The 19,026-nt window shown below is 49.1% G+C and overlaps 2 protein-coding genes across 2 annotated transcripts in view; one reads left to right on the top strand and one right to left on the bottom strand.

Annotated features, from left to right (window-relative positions):
* The window catches only part of LOC109937281 (transcription initiation factor TFIID subunit 6-like), a 7,839-nt gene extending 2,701 nt beyond the window's left edge, over nucleotides 1-5,138 (bottom strand). The window contains exons 1-2 of the mRNA XM_048620027.1: nucleotides 3,693-5,138; nucleotides 898-984 (exon numbers count right to left, since the gene is read on the bottom strand). Coding sequence (XP_048475984.1) covers nucleotides 898-984; nucleotides 3,693-3,848 — 243 coding nt within the window. The 5' untranslated portion in view covers nucleotides 3,849-5,138. The remainder of the gene's footprint in view (nucleotides 1-897; nucleotides 985-3,692) is intronic.
* A 2,915-nt stretch (nucleotides 5,139-8,053) lies between these two features.
* On the top strand, nucleotides 8,054-13,043 carry LOC125487767 (protein canopy 4-like). The gene is made up of 3 exons (XM_048620026.1): nucleotides 8,054-8,181; nucleotides 11,688-11,814; nucleotides 12,869-13,043. The coding sequence occupies exons 1-3, from the start codon at nucleotides 8,085-8,087 to the stop codon at nucleotides 13,041-13,043; spliced, it is 399 nt and encodes a 132-aa protein (XP_048475983.1). The 5' UTR covers nucleotides 8,054-8,084.
* The last annotated feature ends 5,983 nt before the right edge of the window (nucleotides 13,044-19,026 follow it).

Below are 19,026 nucleotides of genomic sequence, written 5' to 3'. Positions count from 1 at the left end.
CAATTTAGCATGGCCAATCCACCCTAACCTGCACATCCCTGGGCACTGGAGGAATTTAAGCAAATTTAACAAAAATCTCAAACCTGGGCACTACTGGGCAATTTAGCACGGCCAATCCACCCTAACGTGCATGTCTTTGGGCTGTGGGAGGAAACCGGAGCAAACCTACACAGACTTGGGGAGAATGTGCAAACTCCACACAGACACAGTCGCCCGAGGGTGGAATCGAACCCGGATCGCTGGCGCTTTGAGGCAGCAGTGCTAACCATCGCGCCGCCGATATATTGACATAGGGAAAAAAAGCACAGCGTAGAGAGCAAAACCAATTGGGCAGCTCTGTCAAAAATCTGGGCAGGCCAGAGTCGTCGAATGGCCTCCTTTGGAATTGCAGAGATTCAAGATTTCAGTCCCATCACTGACCATTTTCATCCTATTTTCTTCAGGGGACATCGGGATTGCAGCTAAGGCCAGTATCTGTTGTACATCCCCTTGAGTGGTGTGCTTGGGCAGTTAAGGAGGGGGCCAAAGTGCTGTGGGTCTGGAGCCCCGCGTAAGCCAGACTCCCCTTCCCTAAAGGGCATTCGTGAACCCGACGGGTTTTCACGACAATTCGACAACGGTCGCCATCACCTTGCCGAGGTTTCGGTTTGAGATTTTTGTTAAATTTGCTTAAATTCCTCCAGCTATTGCAGCAGGAGGGGCCGTGAACCCATCTCTCTCCAGGGCGTTTAATATGAGCCTCTAGATTATGAGCATTACCCTCGAGCATTACTCATCCACCTGCACCTACACTCGCAGATTGAAGGCCCCAGCAGGGGAATACCTGGGCAACTCATTTCCCCCCCAACCCCAACCAAGGGGTTTAACAGTGGGAAAGGACGGAGGGGATTGGCACACCTCAACATTTTTCAGCTTCAGAGCGCAATCGATGTCGACTGTCGTCAGCTTCTTCCGTTTTCCGTGGTACATATACTTCAACGCATCCTGTGGGGGAAAGAGACAAAAATTGCATTCGGTAAAAAGGTCGCTTTAAACGGTGTTAAGAGGACTCTCAGTATCAGCCACCCTATCCTCCCACTACCTTGCCGATACAGCTTTAACATAGAAAACATACAAAATAGGTGCAGGAGTGGGCCATTCGGCCCTCCAAGCTTGCTCCACCATTCAATACGATCATGAGTTATCATGCAATTTCAGTATCCCATTCCTGCTTTCCCTCTTAACATCTGTCTGATGATGGAGTGGCATAATGTAATGACACAAGGGTTAGGCTCTATGACACTCAGACGCTGGATCTGCACCCTATTCACCAAATTCAACATTCAGTAGTAGCAGTGTGTACCGTCTACAAGATGCACGGTAGAAATTCACCAAGACTCCTCTAACGGCACCTTCCAAACCTGTGACCCCAACACCTAAACAGACAAGCAGATACACAGGAACATCAGCGCCTGCAAGTTCCCTTCCAAGGCACTCGCTGCCTGGAACTCGGAAATATACCGGTTGTTCCTTCAGTGTCGCTGGGTCAAAATCCTGGAACTCCCCTCCCTGACGGCACTGTGTGGGTGTCTCTAGACCACAAGGACTGGCTCAAAGTCTGCAGTAAGCCACTGACCCGCACTGCCATCGCCGAGAATTTGACGCTCACCCCTCATTACTGTCCACAGGCAAGGACTCTTCCCTTTCTCCGTAAGCTCCCCCATCCCTATGATGCTAAGAGATTACCAAACTCTGGCTTCTCGACTCCTATCTCTCCGTCTCTAACAGCACCACGCCTCCAGTGCTCTGCCTCTTTAAGTGGGGCACGGTTAAATTTAGTACAATTACACTCCTTGGAACATTTCACAATGTTGTTAAAGGCACTGTGTAAATGCAAGTCCTGGCTCCCTTCGGGTGAGAGACACATGTATTTGTTCTCGTGACGGCTTTCTGAACTAAAGGAGAGGAGGAAGAGGCCATTCAGCTCCTCAGGTCAGATCCAGCAATCAATAAGATCAGAGCTGAGCAGATTGCGGCCTTGTATACACGACATGGAGACACAGGCGGAACTGCACGCTTTCAGCTCAGCTGGCCTTCGCCCTGAATGGAAGAAATCCCTCCAGCACTCCTCTCCCAAGAGTCAATGATAAAGGAAAGCAGAATCACCTTCAGATCACACAAAGGCTGCGACTGTCCTGGATCTCCACCGACACCCATGGGTGCTGTGATAGAGGGCCCCAAAACGTGCTAGGTCAGCCAATTGGCCCCAGTCTTTACCCGCACTTGCTTTACATTTCAGCTTTGTCCCCTAAATCAGCTCCCAAGCGACAAGTGAAAATACAGCAGACAGGAGAGACAGGTACCAGGCTAGACATGGTGCTGCATGCAGGTCAGACATGGGCAACTGTGGACAGAGAGAGGGTACATAGGAGTACACGCAAATACGGGGCAGATGTGCTCATCTGCAATTGAATACAGGAGAGACTCACGGGGCTGCAAGCACGGGACAGGCAACAGGGGCTCTGCACAAAAACAGGACTGATGCACCACGCAGTAAGTATAGGTACACGTACATAAAAAGAGCAGAAATAGATACAGAACTGTACATAACCACAACAGGCAGGGTCATGAGACCCTACAATACAGGAGCAGAAATAGACCATTCAGCTCATCCAGGCTACTCCACCATTTCATTATGGCTAATATGTTTCTCCTGCCTTCTCCCCGTAACCTGTAATTCCCCCTTACCAAGCAAGAACCTGTCATAAAGACACCCAATGAGTTGTCCTCCACAGCCCTCTTGTGGCAATGAGCTCCACAGAGACCACACAGAAATATAGTGGAGACACATCAGCCTGCACAGAAAGACAGACATTGTATGGCACATTATATACCCACACAAGGCACAGGCAAGACTTAAAGTGAAAGGCACAAGGTTTAAGAGGGGATTTGAGGATAACCTTTTTCACCCAGAGGGTGGTGGGGGTCTGGAATGCACTGCCTGGAGGTACAAAACCTCACAACCTTTCAAAAGATACAGCAGACTTTCTACATTCCGACACCTATGGCACCAGGAGTATCCTGATTGATCAATTATTGCGGGTAATCAAGAGGGCCACATAATCAATGTAAAAACAGACACAAAATAATAGAAATGTAATGCCGGGAGTATACACATCACCATTATACTTTATTTATAGCTTAAATTACTTAAATAATTACACAACCTTGCCTTAAATAAAATTTAACGGCAGAGAGCCTTCTCACTCATGCACTCAACTGACTTCTCAGACATCACAGTATTTGAGCGGAAACTGACTCGAAATTGAATTAACTGTTGATATTTCATGTGGCCATTCAATTGAACATGTATCTTTACACTGAGGTAAATAAATACTAAAAACTAATAATTAGACAATAAGACAGTAAACTTTGCAATATTTGAGGTATACAATTTTTGCCGGTTTATTCAGCGCGCCTAATCACAAGATGCTGGTTAAAAACAAAGTTTGCTGTACTTGGAAGAGCACTTGGAGTGAGATAACATCCAAGGCTATGGGCCTAGCGTGGGAAAGTGGGACCAGTGTAGGTCGCAGGGTATTTTTGGCAGTACAGACTCGAAGGGTCTCCTCCATGTTGTACAATTCTACAGCTGACTGTAAACAAGGCAAAAACACACGCGCACAAACACAAGGGACAGCAGGGAGGTTTACCTGCGTCAGTTCTTTGATCCTATAGCTGACCTCCTCAGTCAAGCTTTGGCACGTTTCCTCGGAGAGCTGGGAGATTCCTATGGACTCAGCGATCACCTTCATTGACTCGGTGGGAAGCAGCGTATTGCTGATCTTCACTTTTTTCTCATCAGCCATGCTTACCTCCCATCATACACCCTACGGAAAACAACTGGATGGAGGGAGAAAATAAATCCAGATGCGCTTCGGGGCAAACCAACAGATCCAAATCGTGCAGCGTTCGCGAATGGAGACCTTTCTCATGCCCTCGTAGCCTTCCTATAACCCAAAGAGCTGCAGCTGATACTATAGCTCAGACATTTTTGCACAAGTTCCACCCAAAATGATCAGCTAACCTCTGTGGAGTACGTTTAAACGCTTCTGGGAAAGGAAAATGAATGATGATCAGCTCTCCTCCTGTCTCGACCTGACCTGCCGATCGAGAACCCCTGCAGGCTCTCATTTCCGGCACCCGCTTTGAACTGGCACCCCTTGCTTTTGTACAGTCCAGGCGGCAGGGCAAAACGAATAAAGAATTATTTGGTTATACGGCCGCTGCTGGCAAAGCCAGCATTTATGGCGCCACCCCTATTGGCACTTCAATCGAACGTCTTGCTAGACCATTTCAGTTAGGAGTCAGCCACTTCGCCGTGGGCTTGGAGTCACATGTAGGCCAGACCGGCTAGGGACGCCAGAATTCCTCCTCTGAACGACATCAGTGAACCAGATGGGTTTTGTGACCATCGACACGGCTGCTATTGGGCATAAAAATGACACTCAGAAGAAACGCCTTTCACCCGCACCTTCGATGGAAACCCCCCAAATCTTTAAACGAGCTCTCAATTCTCCTACACAAAAGGGGGGATATAATTTCAGCATCCACCACCCTCTGCTGCAATAAACTCATCTATACTCCAAGGAGTAATGACTGAAAGTTTCACCATAAGACAGCTATCAAAGATGAGACGATATGTGGACGCCTCCAGGAATGCAGATAGGTAAGGAGTCTATTTATTCACGGTTACCTCCACATCACTTTGCCCAGATCCCCTCTCCCCACGGGATGATTAGCTTGGAGGTTTCAGGGTGGGGACAGTTGGGGGTTTGGAGAAAGAGGAGAATAGACGTTAACTCCATTGCTCTTTCCACAATCACTGCCAGGCCCTGCTGCGTTTCTCCAGCAATTTGTTTGTTTTTCGATTTCCAGAGTCTGCAGCATTTCGTGTGTGTTTTTTTATTATTATAACATTATATTGGAGGATGGAACGTAGCAGCGGAGGAGGGACAGTTGGGTGGAAAGGGGAGGGGGATCTCGGTGGTGGAGGGAGAAGGGGATCTCTATGCAGATAGAGGATCTCGATGGAGGTAGTGGATCCCGGCAGAGGAGGAGGGAGGGGGAGGGGGATGGAGATCCCAGCAGAGGAGGAGGGAGGGGGATGAGGATGGGGATGGGGATCCCGGCAGAGGAGGAGGGAGGGGGAGGTGGAGGGGGATGGGGATCCCGGCAGGGGAGGAGGGAGGTGGAGGGGGATGGGGATCCCGGCAGGGGAGGGGGAAAACGACCTTGATGAAGGAAGGGAGGGATGTTGGTGGGGTAGGGTGAGGATGAGGAGGAGGAGGGAGCTTGAGTGAATAGGAGGGTGAGGGGGGTGTTGATGTTGATGATCTGGATCATAAACTCCCCTTCCTTCCCTCCCTCACACTCACCCAGTGGATCTGCTGCTGTTGCTGGGGCTGAGGGGGAGCAGTGGGGAGGGCCCCCCCTCTCTACCCTAACACACTGTTTGTGTCTCTGTCTCTTCCCCCCCACCCCCCTTCTCCTTCTCCTTCTCCTTCTCCTTCTCCCTCTGTATCTCTCAGGCTCTGACCCCGCCACCAGGCGCCATCTTGGTTGTGTCCTCCCGAGTCCCGGCTCCAGGCGGCGCCCCGCGGGCTCTCTCTCTCTCTCTCTCACACTCACTCCCCCGGGGTCCGGGACGATCTCTCTCTCTCTGTCTGTCTGTCTGTCTGTCTCTATCCACCAACCCGCCCACCCCACTCCCTCATCCCGCTGCGGCTGAGGCCGGCCTCCGGCTCTGTCTCTCTCTTTCCTCCCGGAATCCTCAGGACTAGGCCTGACCCAGCAACCACGTGACACCGCCGGCACTGACCTGCCCTCCCATTGGCTGAGGTGCGACGTGATCCTCCGCCCGCGCATCCCGCTGCTCCGTCGCCGACTGGCTCGAACGCGTCCCTTACGTCACTCCGCTCACGTGGCCTACGATCCCTTCGCCGATTGGCCGATGCTTCACTTGTCCCCGCCTCCCACTCACGTGATGCTTCTTATACCATTGACCCGCATGGCTTCCTCTCATTCCCGCTCCGGTTGCGGATAGTAAGGGTTAGGGGAGATTGTTATTTCTCAACGTTTGGATTTAATATAGTGCACCTTGGCTACACGTATCTGCAAGTGGAGGTCATGGCACGCTGGCTTCATCTGCACTCCTCTTACTGAAACATGCATTAAATACTAACCATTAAAAAAAACCCGAAAGAACTGCGGATGCTGTAAATCCGGAACAAAAACGAAGTTGCTGGAAAAGCTCAGCAGGTCTGGCAGCATCTGTGAAGGAAACAAATATCAGAGTTAACGTTTCAGGTCCAGCGACCCTTCCTCAGAACTCAATGCTAACCATACCCCTCCCAAGGTAAAATATTCCAATCCTGTATGGTCCCATAATTCGTTTACCCTTGCAGTTGGAACTCTGATGAGGCCATTCAGCCTTTCAAGCATGTTCTGCCACTCACAACAATCACGGATGATCTCAACTCCACTTTTCTGCCCTGCTCACCCGTTACTAATTAAAAATCCATCGCACTCGTCAAATTAGCCATCAGCCCACATGGGATGTCGTAAAATCCCTACAGTGTGGAAACACACTATTCGTGCCTGTTGAGTCCACATCGACTGTCTGCAAGTACCCCCATCCAGCTACCCTATCCGTGTAACCCTGCATTTCCCATGGCTAATCTACTGAGGATAGCCTGTACATCCCTGGACATTACAGGGCAATTTAGCATAGCCAACCCACCCTAGTCTACACATTTTTGAACATGGGAGGAAACTCCACACGCATGCAGTTATTGGAGTGTGAAATCGAACCAGGGTCTCTGTGGCTGTGAGGCAGCAGTGCTAGCCACTGAGCCACCATGCTGCCCGTCTCAAAGAAGGGTGCAGAGGGGATGCCCAGGACAGTCTCCAGGCTGGGTGCAGCTAGTATTTTTCGGAAGTGGTGGTGGGGAAGATCCAAAGGCCGGGTTACAGGAGAAAGAGGAGCTTCCACCAGCAGAACCTGGAAGGGGTGAGCTGACTGACCCCAGACGCCTGCCTTCCAAGAATAGGGTCAGCACCTTGTTGCTACTACACTGCCTCTCAACATCCATAGGCACCTCTTCCTGTTCATGGGCCCATCCCCCTAGAAACCTAGCTAAGGGGGTCTCCGGCTGAACCTCGCTGACTTTTGGAAGAAATGATTGAATTTAACCCAATATTCTGTGTTGGAAACCAGCCATTCACCCTACTAAGCCAACAGCATAAAGCTAAAAGGATCACAGCAAATGTTGGCATAAGGATTGGGACAGTCAGCTGTGATCATTATGAATGTCAGTGCAGGCACTTGTTTCTTTCCCAAGGCTACAAAGAATGATGAATGTTGGATGGAGCCAGTTTTAAATATTGCCTTATCGACCTGCTCAGAGATGGCTTTAACCTTCTCTGCAATAACCAACACTTGAATTCAGGGTCTAGAAGTAGGGACATTACCAATACCGTCACGGGGCGGGAGGTTTAAATTGGAGCAGCAGCCAATGAGGGCTTGGGTGGGGCGACTGGGCGGCGCTTATCCCGACACGTGGCCGTGTTTCGGGCGAGGAAAGCGGCGTGATTGGCTGGGGTCTCGAGGGCCCAGTTCATGTTTACGCCCATGATTGGCTGAAGTGGTGGCGTCCCACGTGGGGTCTGACAACGTTAGGGCGGGGATATCATGAAGGGACTTGGCATGCGGTAGGACTTCGCGCCTGACTGTTTGGTACCGTTGTCACGTGCCCCGGCGCTTTCGTGCGACTGGCCGAATGGGCGGGGACCCCCACGTGGGGCGTGAACACTATGATTGGCTGAAAGTTTTGGGGGGTGGGGGAAGAGACCGCAATGAAAGGCTGCTGGGTGATACCCCACGTGGGCGGTGGGCGTTTCCCTACGATAGGCCGGTGTGGTAGTAACGTTCGCACATGCGTCTGTTTGATTGGCCGGGGTGGGCGTCACGTGGGGGGGCGGGTTCGTGTGATTGGCTGCCGCCTGCTAGCTCGCGCCGGGTGCCGCGGACGAGGGGGGAGGTGATGGTGCCGATGTCGTTCTTGCTCTTCATCCCGCTGCTCGCCGGTAGTGCGGCAGCGGAGGAGGAAGAGGGGGTTAGGCTGCCCACGAAGTGTGAAGGTAAAGCGGAGGGAAAAGGGAACGGACACCCCAAGTACCGCGCATCGGTTCCTTCGGGCGCCGTTGAGGAGATCCCCGGTGTTTGGGTGTTCTAGGGGCTTGTGGGGACACGGCGGGAGGTGGGGTTAATAAGGTCAGACCTGGTCGCCCATAGCAACCAGGTATCCAAGATGGCGGCGGCCCACGGTGGGGAGAGGCTGGAGTCCAATGGGCAACTAGTGTCTCCCTTTAACTTCTCCCCCTCTCCCAGTTTTGTATGGGATGGGTATGGCACCTTATTCCAGGCTTTCCAAAGTAAAATTATGCCCTTTTCTGGGGGAGAAAGAAGCTACAACGGAGGGGGTGGCACTGGTTGGTCTGCACTTGCAGTGGGCTGGCACAGCCATGATGGGCTGAATGTCCTGGCCTCCTCCTGTTTATTCTCTCTTGGGGAAGTGAAGGTGTGTACAATTACAACATGTAAAAGGCATCTGGATGGGTACATGACTAGGAAAGGTTGAGAGCGATATGGGCCAAATGCTGCCAAATGGGACTAGATTAATTAATAGGATGGGTTTAGAAGCATAAAAGCTGATAAATGGGACTAGGTTAGGTTAGGAATATCTGGTTGGCATGGACGAATTGGACCGAAGGGTCTGTTTCCATGCTGTATAACTCTATTACTGAAAAGCAAATTTTAGACCCAAAGGTCGAGAACTGAGTGTTATGGGAGTGAGCCCTTCCATGTGCAACTCTGCCATAGTTTGAGATTCTTACTCAACTAAGTGTGTTTTTGGAGGAACTGTGTTGATTCATTGGTTACGTTTTAAGGGGTAACAGTGGTAATGCATCATAATCCAGAGGCCTCAGCTAATGTTCTGCAGACTTGGGTTTAAATCCCACCAGGCTGAAAGGAAAAATCAGTAAAACCCATGACTGATCCAAGTCATACATTTCAAAATGGACCTCAGCTATGACCCTTGCGGTCCTTCCACTCACCTTGTGCACTTGTGCATTCATGTCTAAACATTTCTTTTATTTTTTTTTTTAATCAACCTTTTCAGAGAAGTTATTGTATATCTTAGGTGCAGGTGAGACTTGAAACTGGACCTCCTGGTGTAGAGGTAGAGGCACTACCACTTCACTACAAGAACCCCAGCATTACTTTTCTTTACACCTTGCCATGTAACTGCAGGAGGTGCCACACCTGCCCGATCACCACCTTCCTGCTCACCATCCAAGGGCTTAAACACATGAAGCAGCATTTCACCTGTACCGCACCCAGTGTGGCCTACTCTACATTAGAGAAACCAAACGCAGACTGGTTGACCGCTTTGCAGAGCACCTCTGGTCCGTGCACAAGCATGACCCCGACCTTCCCATAGCCAGGCATTTTAACACAGCGTCCTGCTCGCATTCCTACCTCTCTCTATCCTCGATGTGCTGCACTGCTCCAGTGAATCACAGCTCAAACTGGAGGAACAACATCCCATCTTCAGACTAGAGAGAGGAGAAAAAGGGTCCAGACCCAAAACGTCAGCTTTCCTGCTCCTCTGATGCTGCTTAGCCTGCTGCGTTCATCCAGCTCTGCACTTTGTTATCCAATCTTCAGACTAGGCACTTTACAACCTTCGGGACTTAATACTGAGTTTAACACCTCCAAATTGTGAACACACAGCTGTTCTTTCCTTTTCCTTTAGCTTTACTTGTTATGTTCTCTGTCACCATGTCCTCTCTCTCCTTCCCCTGACTCCAGTGGGACTGTCTGTTCTTTCCAGTTTGGCAGTTAGACACATCATTGTTCTCACATTAATCTGAACAATCAACATCCTTTCTCACCCACACTATAGCATCAATGCTGCCTCCTCCACATTTCATGTCAGCTCTGATGAAGCACCATCGAGACTCGAAACATTAGCTTGCTGTCTCTCCATGGATGCTGCCTGACCTGCTGTGATCTCCAGCACTTTTTGTTTTCAGTACTGTTCTTTTATTGGTTTTACACTGGTAGCAGTTGGCAGAATGTGGTGTTGAAAGCTAGTCTCGATGGTGAAGCTATTGGCAATGCCATTGTTGTTAAAAACCGACTTGGTTTAATCGTATCTTTCAGAGGAAGAAAACTGCCATTCTCGTCTGGTCTGGCTTGTGTGTTAATCCTGACACCACCCACCGCTCCCCCGCCCCCCCCAAACCAAGCGATGCGGCTGTCTGTAAATGCCTTTTAAAATGGCCTCTCGTTCTTTCAGGGGCAACAAATGCTGGCCCTTGTCTGTGATGCCTACTTTGCACAAAAAGATAAAATATGATGTAGAAGGAAAGCAAGCTTTCCAAAACAGGAACAGTTCTGCAGGACCTTCTGGATTTTAACAGACCATTGCTTTAAAGTTGGTTTGCCACTGCAGCAGGTAATTAAGGCAGCAAATGGAATATTGTGCTTTGTTGCTAAAAAGATGGAGTTAAAAACAGGGAGGTTATGCTGCAGCTGTATAGGGTGCTGGTGAGGCCACACCTGGAGTACTGTGTACGGTTTTGGTCTCCTTACTTGAGAAAGGATGTTACTGGCACTGGAGTGGGTGCAGAGGAGGTTCACTAGGTCGATTCTGTGGTTGAGATGGTTGGCTAATGAGGAGAGATTTAAGGCAACCAACATCATCAAAGATTCCTCCCACCCCCGGTTATAATCTCTTCCATCAAGCAGAAGATACAAAAGCTTAAATACAGATACCAACAGGTTCAAGGCCAGCTTCTTCCCTGCTTCTGAATGGACCTCTCACATTTCACATCTAATGTTGATCTTGCTTTTGTGCACTTCCTATGCAGCTGTAACTCTGTATGCCTCACTCTGTTCCATCACCCTATGATCTGTATGTCCTTGTTATGATCTGCCTGTACTGCGCGCAAAACAAAACTTTTCGCTGTTCTTAGGTACATGTGACATCAATAAATAAAACAAAAGACTGTACTCTTTGGAATTTAGAAGAATGGTGGGGGGGGGCCATGTCATAGAAACATAAAATTATGAAGGCAATAAGATAGAAGCAAGGAGGTTGTTTCCACTGGGAGGTGAACCAGGAGCTAGAGGGGGCATAGCCTCAAAATAAAGCGGAGCAAGTTTAGGACTGAGCTGAGGAGGAACTTCTTCACCCAAAGGGTTGTGAATCTGTGGAATTCCCTGCCCAGTGAAGCATTTAAAGCTACCTTGTTGGATGCTTTCTAAGGTAAAAATAGATTTTTTTTGAGCAGTAAAGGGATTAAAGGTTATGGTGAGCAGGCGGTTAATTGGAGCTGAGTCCATGAAAATATCAGCCATGATCTTATTAAATGGCAGAACAGACCCAATGGGCCAGATGGCCTAGTCCTGGTTATGTTGCCCAGAGCGCTCATTTGGTCAGTGTTGGCACTGAATCCACAGCTGGCGTGTATTTTAAACCATAAGCAAGACATCGGGAGGGGCAGAAAAATCAAACTCAAACCTTTCTACTGATAGCGCCTAACTCTCTCTCTTTGACACCGTTGTGTGTGTGTAGTCTGCAAGTTCCTGACACTGGAGCTGCAGTCTGCACTGGACAAGACGAAACGTTCCAAGGAAGTGTTAGAGCTCGGGGAAGTGCTGGACGATGGGAAACGCAAGCGAAAGATCAAGTACAACACATCGTAAGTGCCGCGCGATCATCCGCTTGCGTGGCTGGGGGGCTGCTAATCCACTTGTGGTTTCTGTTTTGTCCCCAGTTTTCCTCTGACAACCTTCCTTCACAGTTTGAGTTCCCTGAAGTTGGTGCTCTGAATACCTCTAGGCCGCAGTTCATTCCCAGTCAGGTTCCAGGCTTTGATGAGGCAGGCCCAAAGGATACTTACTGTGGGCTGTTGGACTGAGAGCACAGGGAGCAGTTGGTTTGTAGGTTGGAATCTCTGGATGCATCGGTTGGGACTTCAGACGGGGAGAACTTTCTTCAAAATACACAGGGCAATGCTCAGTGATGTCCCTGGGAGCTGCTGTGCTCCATAATTAGGCACAGGTCAGGAGTGTGAGGGAATGGGCGCAGCTCCAACAATGTTCAAGAAGCTCGACCCCATCCAGGACAAAGCAGCCCCCACTTGATTGGCACCACATCCACAAACATCCCACTCCCTCCACCACCGACGCTCAGTCGCAGCAGTGTGTACCATCTACAAGATGCACTGCAGAAACTCACCAAAGATCCTCAGGCAGGACCTTCCAAACCCACGAAGGATAGGGGCAACAGATACATGGAAACACCGGCCCCTGTGCGTTCCCCTCTGGGCCACTCCCCATCCTGACTTGGAAATATATTGGCCGTTCCTTCACTGTTGTTGGGTCAAAATCCTGGAACTCCCTCCCTAATGGCACTGCGTGGGTGTCCCTGAAGCACACAGACTGCAGCAGTTCAAGAAGGCAGCTCACCCCCATCTTTCTCAAGGGTAATGGGCAATAAATGCTGTTTTGTTTTTCTGAACATTGTTACTCTTGGGAATTCTAGAAGAGACTTTGGCGGGGGTGAGAGAGAGAGAGAGAGAGCTTCACAAGTCGGCTGTAGTTGGAGGGAGACAATGATTGCCTTTTGGTTATAGTTTAATGACCATGCTTTCTGTCAGCTTTAGTTGAATTTGCTCACTGGCTCTTTCTGTCCCCCCTCCTTCTATTTCCCGCCCCCCCCCCCCGCCCCGCAACCCCATCCCTGCCTGCTAGGGAGACCCGGCTAGCTGATGCCATGGATAACATTTGTGAAAGGATTCTGCAGTACAACATACACGCTGAACGACCCGGAAGCTTGCGATATGCAAAGGTAGATGCACATTTGCACGAAGTTAACAGTGAATCGAGCTGTGCCGTTCTGTTTGCCCAGCGCTTGTCCTTGCTCTGAGGTTGGCTGCACTGTTTCATTAGCACCACTACTCCCACCAAACATAAAATGAAAGAACTGCGGGTGCCAAAAAGCCAAAACAAGAACAGAAATCGCCAGAGAAACTCAGCAGGCTCTGTGTGGACAGAGAGAGAGAGAAAGCAGAGTCGACATTTTGGGTCCAGTGACCTTTCTTCAGACAGCTGCCATTAACCTTGCAGTGGCTTTGACTGTGAATCCCGGCCCACTCATTCGGCATTAACAGCACAGGAAGAGGCCTCTCGGCCCGACCCAGCCAAAATGCCAGCCGTTTGGCCTGTAGCCCTGCAGCTTCAGGTATCTGAGCGGACCCCGAAATCTTTGTTTTTATACATAAAATGCATTGAGGGCTTCTGCTTTCACTAACCCTTTCAGGCAGTGAATTTCCAGACCCTCTGGTTGGGGAGTGAGAGGATTTCTCCGTTCCGATCTTGTCCCCTTCTGAATCCCGCACCCCCCCTCCTCCAAACTAAGGGAAACAGACCCTCCTACCCCCTTGATAGGGGCTGTCTATGGTACCTTAATGACATGGTCGGGTTGCTGCTGCACCTTCCTACATTCACCAGTTGGTGGTGCCAGTGTGCTTTTATGCCCTGCAATCATCACATTCCAAAACTACACAAGGGGAGGTGATGGCCTCGTGCTATTATCACTGCACTGGTACTCCAGAGACCCAGCTAATGGTCCTGGGGTTCAAATCCCACCATGACTGCTGCAATTTGAATTTTCCAAACAGAAAATCTGGGAATTAAGAGTCTAATGATGGCCAGGCGCCCGTTGTCAATTGTCGGAAAGCCCCCTCGGGATCATTCATGTCCTTTAGGGAAGGAAACTGCCATTCTTACCTGGTCTGGCCTACATGTGACTCCAGACCCACAGCAATGTGGTTGACTCTGAACTGGCCTCTGGGGCAATTAGGGATGGGCAGCAAATGCTGGGCCTAGTCAGCAACGCCCTCATCCTGTGAATGAATAGAAAGTAAAATTATTCCCACCATGAAAACTGGCTTCAGCCACTTAATAAGGAAACTAAAGGGCTCAATCATAATTCTCTCACACTCTCGATCAATATCAGTGTTCCTAATGAATGTGATAAAGAACTGATGAGAAACTAGTCCTGTGACTTGTGCAGTGGACTGTTTGTGTGTGCCTGCACCCTAAACATTGGTGTACTTTTACTGATGGTGAAGTCCATCAATATAACTGTGTGCAGAATAAAGGCTTTTTCCCCCAAGGTATGAGGAGCTCAAAACTAGAGGGGCATAGATTTAAGGTGAGAGGGGAAAGATTTAAAAGGGACCCGAGGGGCAACTTTTTCACGCAGAGGGTGGTGCGTGTGTGGAATGAGCTGCCAGAGGAAGTGGTGGAGGCTGGTACAGTTACAACATTTAAAAGGCATCTGGATGGGTACATGAATAGGAAGGGTTTAGAGGGATATGGGCCAAATGCTGGTAAATGGGACTAGTTCAGTTTTTAGGGAACCTGGTCAGCGCAGACGTGTTGGGCCGAAGGGTCTGTTTCCGTGCTGTATGACTCTATTACTCTCACTGGTCTCTGTAAGCCACCTGCCTGTGCTCACTGACCTACGTCGGCTCGTGTTAAGTAACACCCTGATTGTAAAATTCCCACCCTTGTTTTCTTGCCCTTCTGTGGCCCTCAGCCCACTCCCTATCCCCAGGGATCCCTTCCAGCCCCATACCTCCCCTCTCATTCTGGCCTGTAGTTTTAATTATACGCTCCTCACCAATTATTTTCATCCACTGACAGGATATAGATGTCACTGGCTGGGCTAAAATTTATTGTCCATCGTTAATTGCCCCAGAGGATAGTGAAGAGTCAACCACATTACTGTGTGGGTCTGGAGTCACGTAAGCCAGACTAGGTAAAGATGGCAGTTTCCCTCCCTGAAGGACATTAGTATAACCAGATGGGTTTTTCCAAAAATTCAGGTAAATTTAGACCCTTAACTCCAGATTGTTTATTGAATTCAGATTCCACCATCTGCTGTAGTGAAATTCGAACCTTTGTCACATTAAGGCTCATGAGCCCCAGGCTGCTGAACTCCCTTCCTAACCCCCACCCCTGTCTCTCCTCCTCCCCCAATGCCCCTTAAAACCCCCCTGTCTGAGCTCTGGGTCACCTATTTCATCATGCTGCAGGAGACCCTTCAGCCAGTTCAGTTTCTATTCCCTAGCGCCGATCTCCTGCCTCCTCCCCCTTGTGCAGCCCAGTGCCGAGCGTTGTTTGATGTCCTGGGACGTTTTATTGCACACGTGGAACAATATACAAAATTTCAAGTTCTGGTTTAATCATGTTCGTGTGAAAAGTAGTCCATGGAGTCATACCAACTGTTCGGCCCAACCAGTCCGTGCCGACCACAAATCCCAAACTAAACTAGTCCCACCTGCCTGCTCCTGGCCCCTATCCCTCCAAACCTTTCCTATTCATGTACTTATCCAAACGTCTTTTAAATGTTGTAACTGCACCTCTGCATAGGGGAGGCATGGCCTAGTGATATTATTGCCAGGCTGTTACACAGAGACCCAGGTAATATTCTTCAAATCCTACCACAGCAGATGGTGGAGTATGAATTCAATAAAAAAATACGGAATTAAGAGTCTAAATGATGACCATGAATCGATTTGTCAATTGTCAGAAAATGCTATCTGCTCACTAATGTCCTTTAGGGAAGGAAACTGCCATCCTTACCCGTTCTGGCCTATGTATGACTCCAGACTCCCCTGCAATGTGGGTGACTCTTAACTGCCCTCTGGGCAATGAGGGATGAGCAATAAATCCTCTGAATGATTTTTTTTTAAAAATCTGCCTCTTCCTGGGGAAGTTAATCCTACATATGAGCCACTCTCTGTGTAAAAAAAAATGGTTGCCCCTCGTGTCTTTTTTAAAAAATCTTTCTCCTCTCACCTTAAAAACATGCCTCCTTGTCTCAAAATACCCCACCCTAGGGAAAAGACACTTTAGGCTGTGAGGCTAGTGTGTCCTTCCAAAGGCCCTGCACCTCAGATGGGAGACTCTCAGTGGGTTGTGGTCCTTGGTGAGGATCTCAAATTCTTTCGGGATCACATCTTTTAAGACAGTCGAATTGAAATTAAACCTCAAGCTCCTTGTAAGAACTAGGAGCAGGAGGAGGCCATTCAACCCATCAAACCTGCTCCACCATAACCCTTCAAGCTGTCACTCATTAAAAATCTATCTATCTCCTTAAGTTTACTCGTTGTCTCTGCCTTCATCACACTCTGGGGGAAGGGAGTTCCCTTGAGAGAAGTCCCTGTGGTAAATCTGCCACCGCTAATCCCAAAACCATGACCCCACTGGGAAACGACCTTTCCCTGTCCGCTTTCCGAACTCGGGACAGGTAATAAGTGCTGGGGCCCGTCAATGGTTCCATGCCCCACGAGCGAATAAGAGCTACCCGGTCTGGCCTATATGCGACTCCAGACGCACAGCCAATGTGGTTGACTATTAACTAGCCTCTGAGCGATTAAGGACAGAGAATAAATACCAGCGACACCCTCATCGTGGGAGGGACTATAAAAAAAGAAGTTAGAGGTAAGAATAGGCAGCTCGAGTGATGGCGCTTAACTAAAAAATTAAACCCAGAAATTTGTTGAGAATCCTTTCAAGAATCATTCAGTCATACACACCCAGGCCATAGATGAATCAATTTGATATTTTCAATGCTTTCATTATAGTTAATCAGATACTTAGCATGGCCTGTATAAAATGTATTAATTGCTGACTATTTGAAAGATATTATCTCATAACGAGACTATAACATGCAATTTCAAAATAGCCCTTGTAACCACAGAGATGTCTGAAGAACTGCAGATGCTGGAGTTAGAGATAACACACAGTGTGGAGTTGGATGAACACAGCAGGCCAGGCAGCGTCAGAGGAGCAGGAAGGCTGATGTTTCGGGTCAGGAACCTTCTTCAGAAACACAGATTACAACAAACCATGGATTCCCAGCTCAGCTGTTCATTTCCGCGGCGCTGCGGAGTCTGTGGACCGTGTAAATATCGGTGGTGGGCGATTGCACTCCTTTTTTGGTTATTTGAAAAAAAAAGTCTTTTGTTGTGTTTTTGGTTGCACTTCAGCCACACGCTTCCTGATCTTTGGGCACTGAGTGTGGTGGGTTGAGGGATGTTAGGAGGATCTCCTCGAGACTCTGCTCCTGGGCCTGGTCAGTCTGGGGCTATAAACAGGTCCAGGCAGCGGGCTGTGGAGTAGGGGTGGGGGGTCATCTCTGCTGACTGCCTGCCCCTCTTCCGCGGTTACGTTCGAGCCTGGGGGTCCATTAACGCTCTTGATGCCTTCAGAGAGAGAGGTGGGCAGCAGGGGGTATACAATGCTTTATCCACCCTTCCAACTCTGTTTTCATTTTGTCCCTTCCCAATCTACCTCTCTATCTTCTCCTCAACATTGATGGCTTGCATTCCTTCTGAATGGGGCAGGTGATATTATCGTTAAACCAGAGGCCCAGGTAATGTCCTGGGGTCCCAGGTTCAAATCCTGCCATGGGAGACGGTGGAATTTGAATTCAATAAAATATCTGCAATTAAGAGTCTAATAATGACTGTGAATCCATTGTTGATTGTTGGAAAAACCCATCTGGGTCACTAATGTCCTTTAGGGAAGGAAACTGCCATCCTTACCTGGTCTGGCCTACATGTGACTCCAGACCCAGAGCCAATGTGGGTGACTCTTAACTGCCCCCTGGGCAATTGGCGATGGGCAATAAATGCTGCCTAACCAATGATGGCCTCATCCTGTGAATGAATTGAAAAAAGTAATGTAAATGGCAACACGTTGTGGTTTATTGGTGGTGGATAGTGTTTAAGAAGAAATAAAAACAGACTCAGGGTGATTTTGGTCGTGGGAAAGTTGGTCAGTTACTCATTAACAGCAGTGTGTCCGAACTACAAGATGCACTGCAGAAATTCACGAAAGAATCTTCCGAACCCACGACCCCTTCCATCTCAATGAACAAGGGCTGCAGGTACGTGGTGCCACCACCTCCTGCAGGGTCCCCTCTCGCACTTCTGGCCCTTGTGTTGTCGTGGGCACTGTCCCTACCTTTGAGGCAGGAGGCCCAGGCTCAAGCCCCACTTGCTCTTGCGACCTTACATAACATCTCCGAACACGTTGATCAGAGAATACCTACAGCACTCATGCAGGGCTTTTGTGGTGTAGTGGTAGTGTCCTTATCTCTAAACCAGGAGACCTGGGTTTAAGTCCCAACCTGCTCCAGAGACATGCTGTAACACCAGTGAACCAGTTGATGGAAACGATCTATAATGTGAAGTGGTGTTTGTGCTTGACAGCAAGGCGAAGCAATTAAAAGTTTAGGATGTGTTTCGTGATCCACACTCTGAAGATGACAGTTCATGAAATGGGTGAAAGATTGGTCCTTAAAAAATAGTTCTATGCCCTTGAAAAAGATTGCATTTTTTCCTGAGTTTGACAAAACAGAAGGACAAACAGTCAATGTGAAAAAGCCAGTAACATTTTGGAGGGACTCACTGCAGAGCTGACTCAAGTTTTCGTTGAAGAAGGAAACAGAAAACAGACTCAGGGTGATTTTGGTCGTGGGAAATTTGCTCTGTTACTCATTAACAACAGTGTATCCTAACTACAAGATGAACTGCAGAAATTCACTAAAGAATCTTCCGAACCCACGACCACTTCCCTCTTAAGGACAAGGGCAGCAGATACATGGGAACACCAGACCCCCTGCAAGTTCCCCTCCGAGCCACTCCCCATCCCGACTTGGAAAGATATTGGCCGTTCCATCAATGTTGCTGGGTCAGAATCCTGGAACTCCCCTCTCTAAGGGCACTGTGTGGGTTAGGGTGGATTGGCCGTGCTAAATTGTCCCATAGTGCCCAGGGATGTGCAGGTTAGGGTGGATTGGCCGTGCTAAATTGTCCCATAGTGCCCAGGGA

Source organism: Rhincodon typus, chromosome 45, assembly GCF_021869965.1.
Source record: "Rhincodon typus isolate 14 chromosome 45, sRhiTyp1.1, whole genome shotgun sequence".
Classification (NCBI taxonomy): domain Eukaryota; kingdom Metazoa; phylum Chordata; class Chondrichthyes; order Orectolobiformes; family Rhincodontidae; genus Rhincodon; species Rhincodon typus.
Note: the sequence above shows the minus strand (reverse complement) of the source record. Positions and strands in the feature narration are given on the sequence as shown.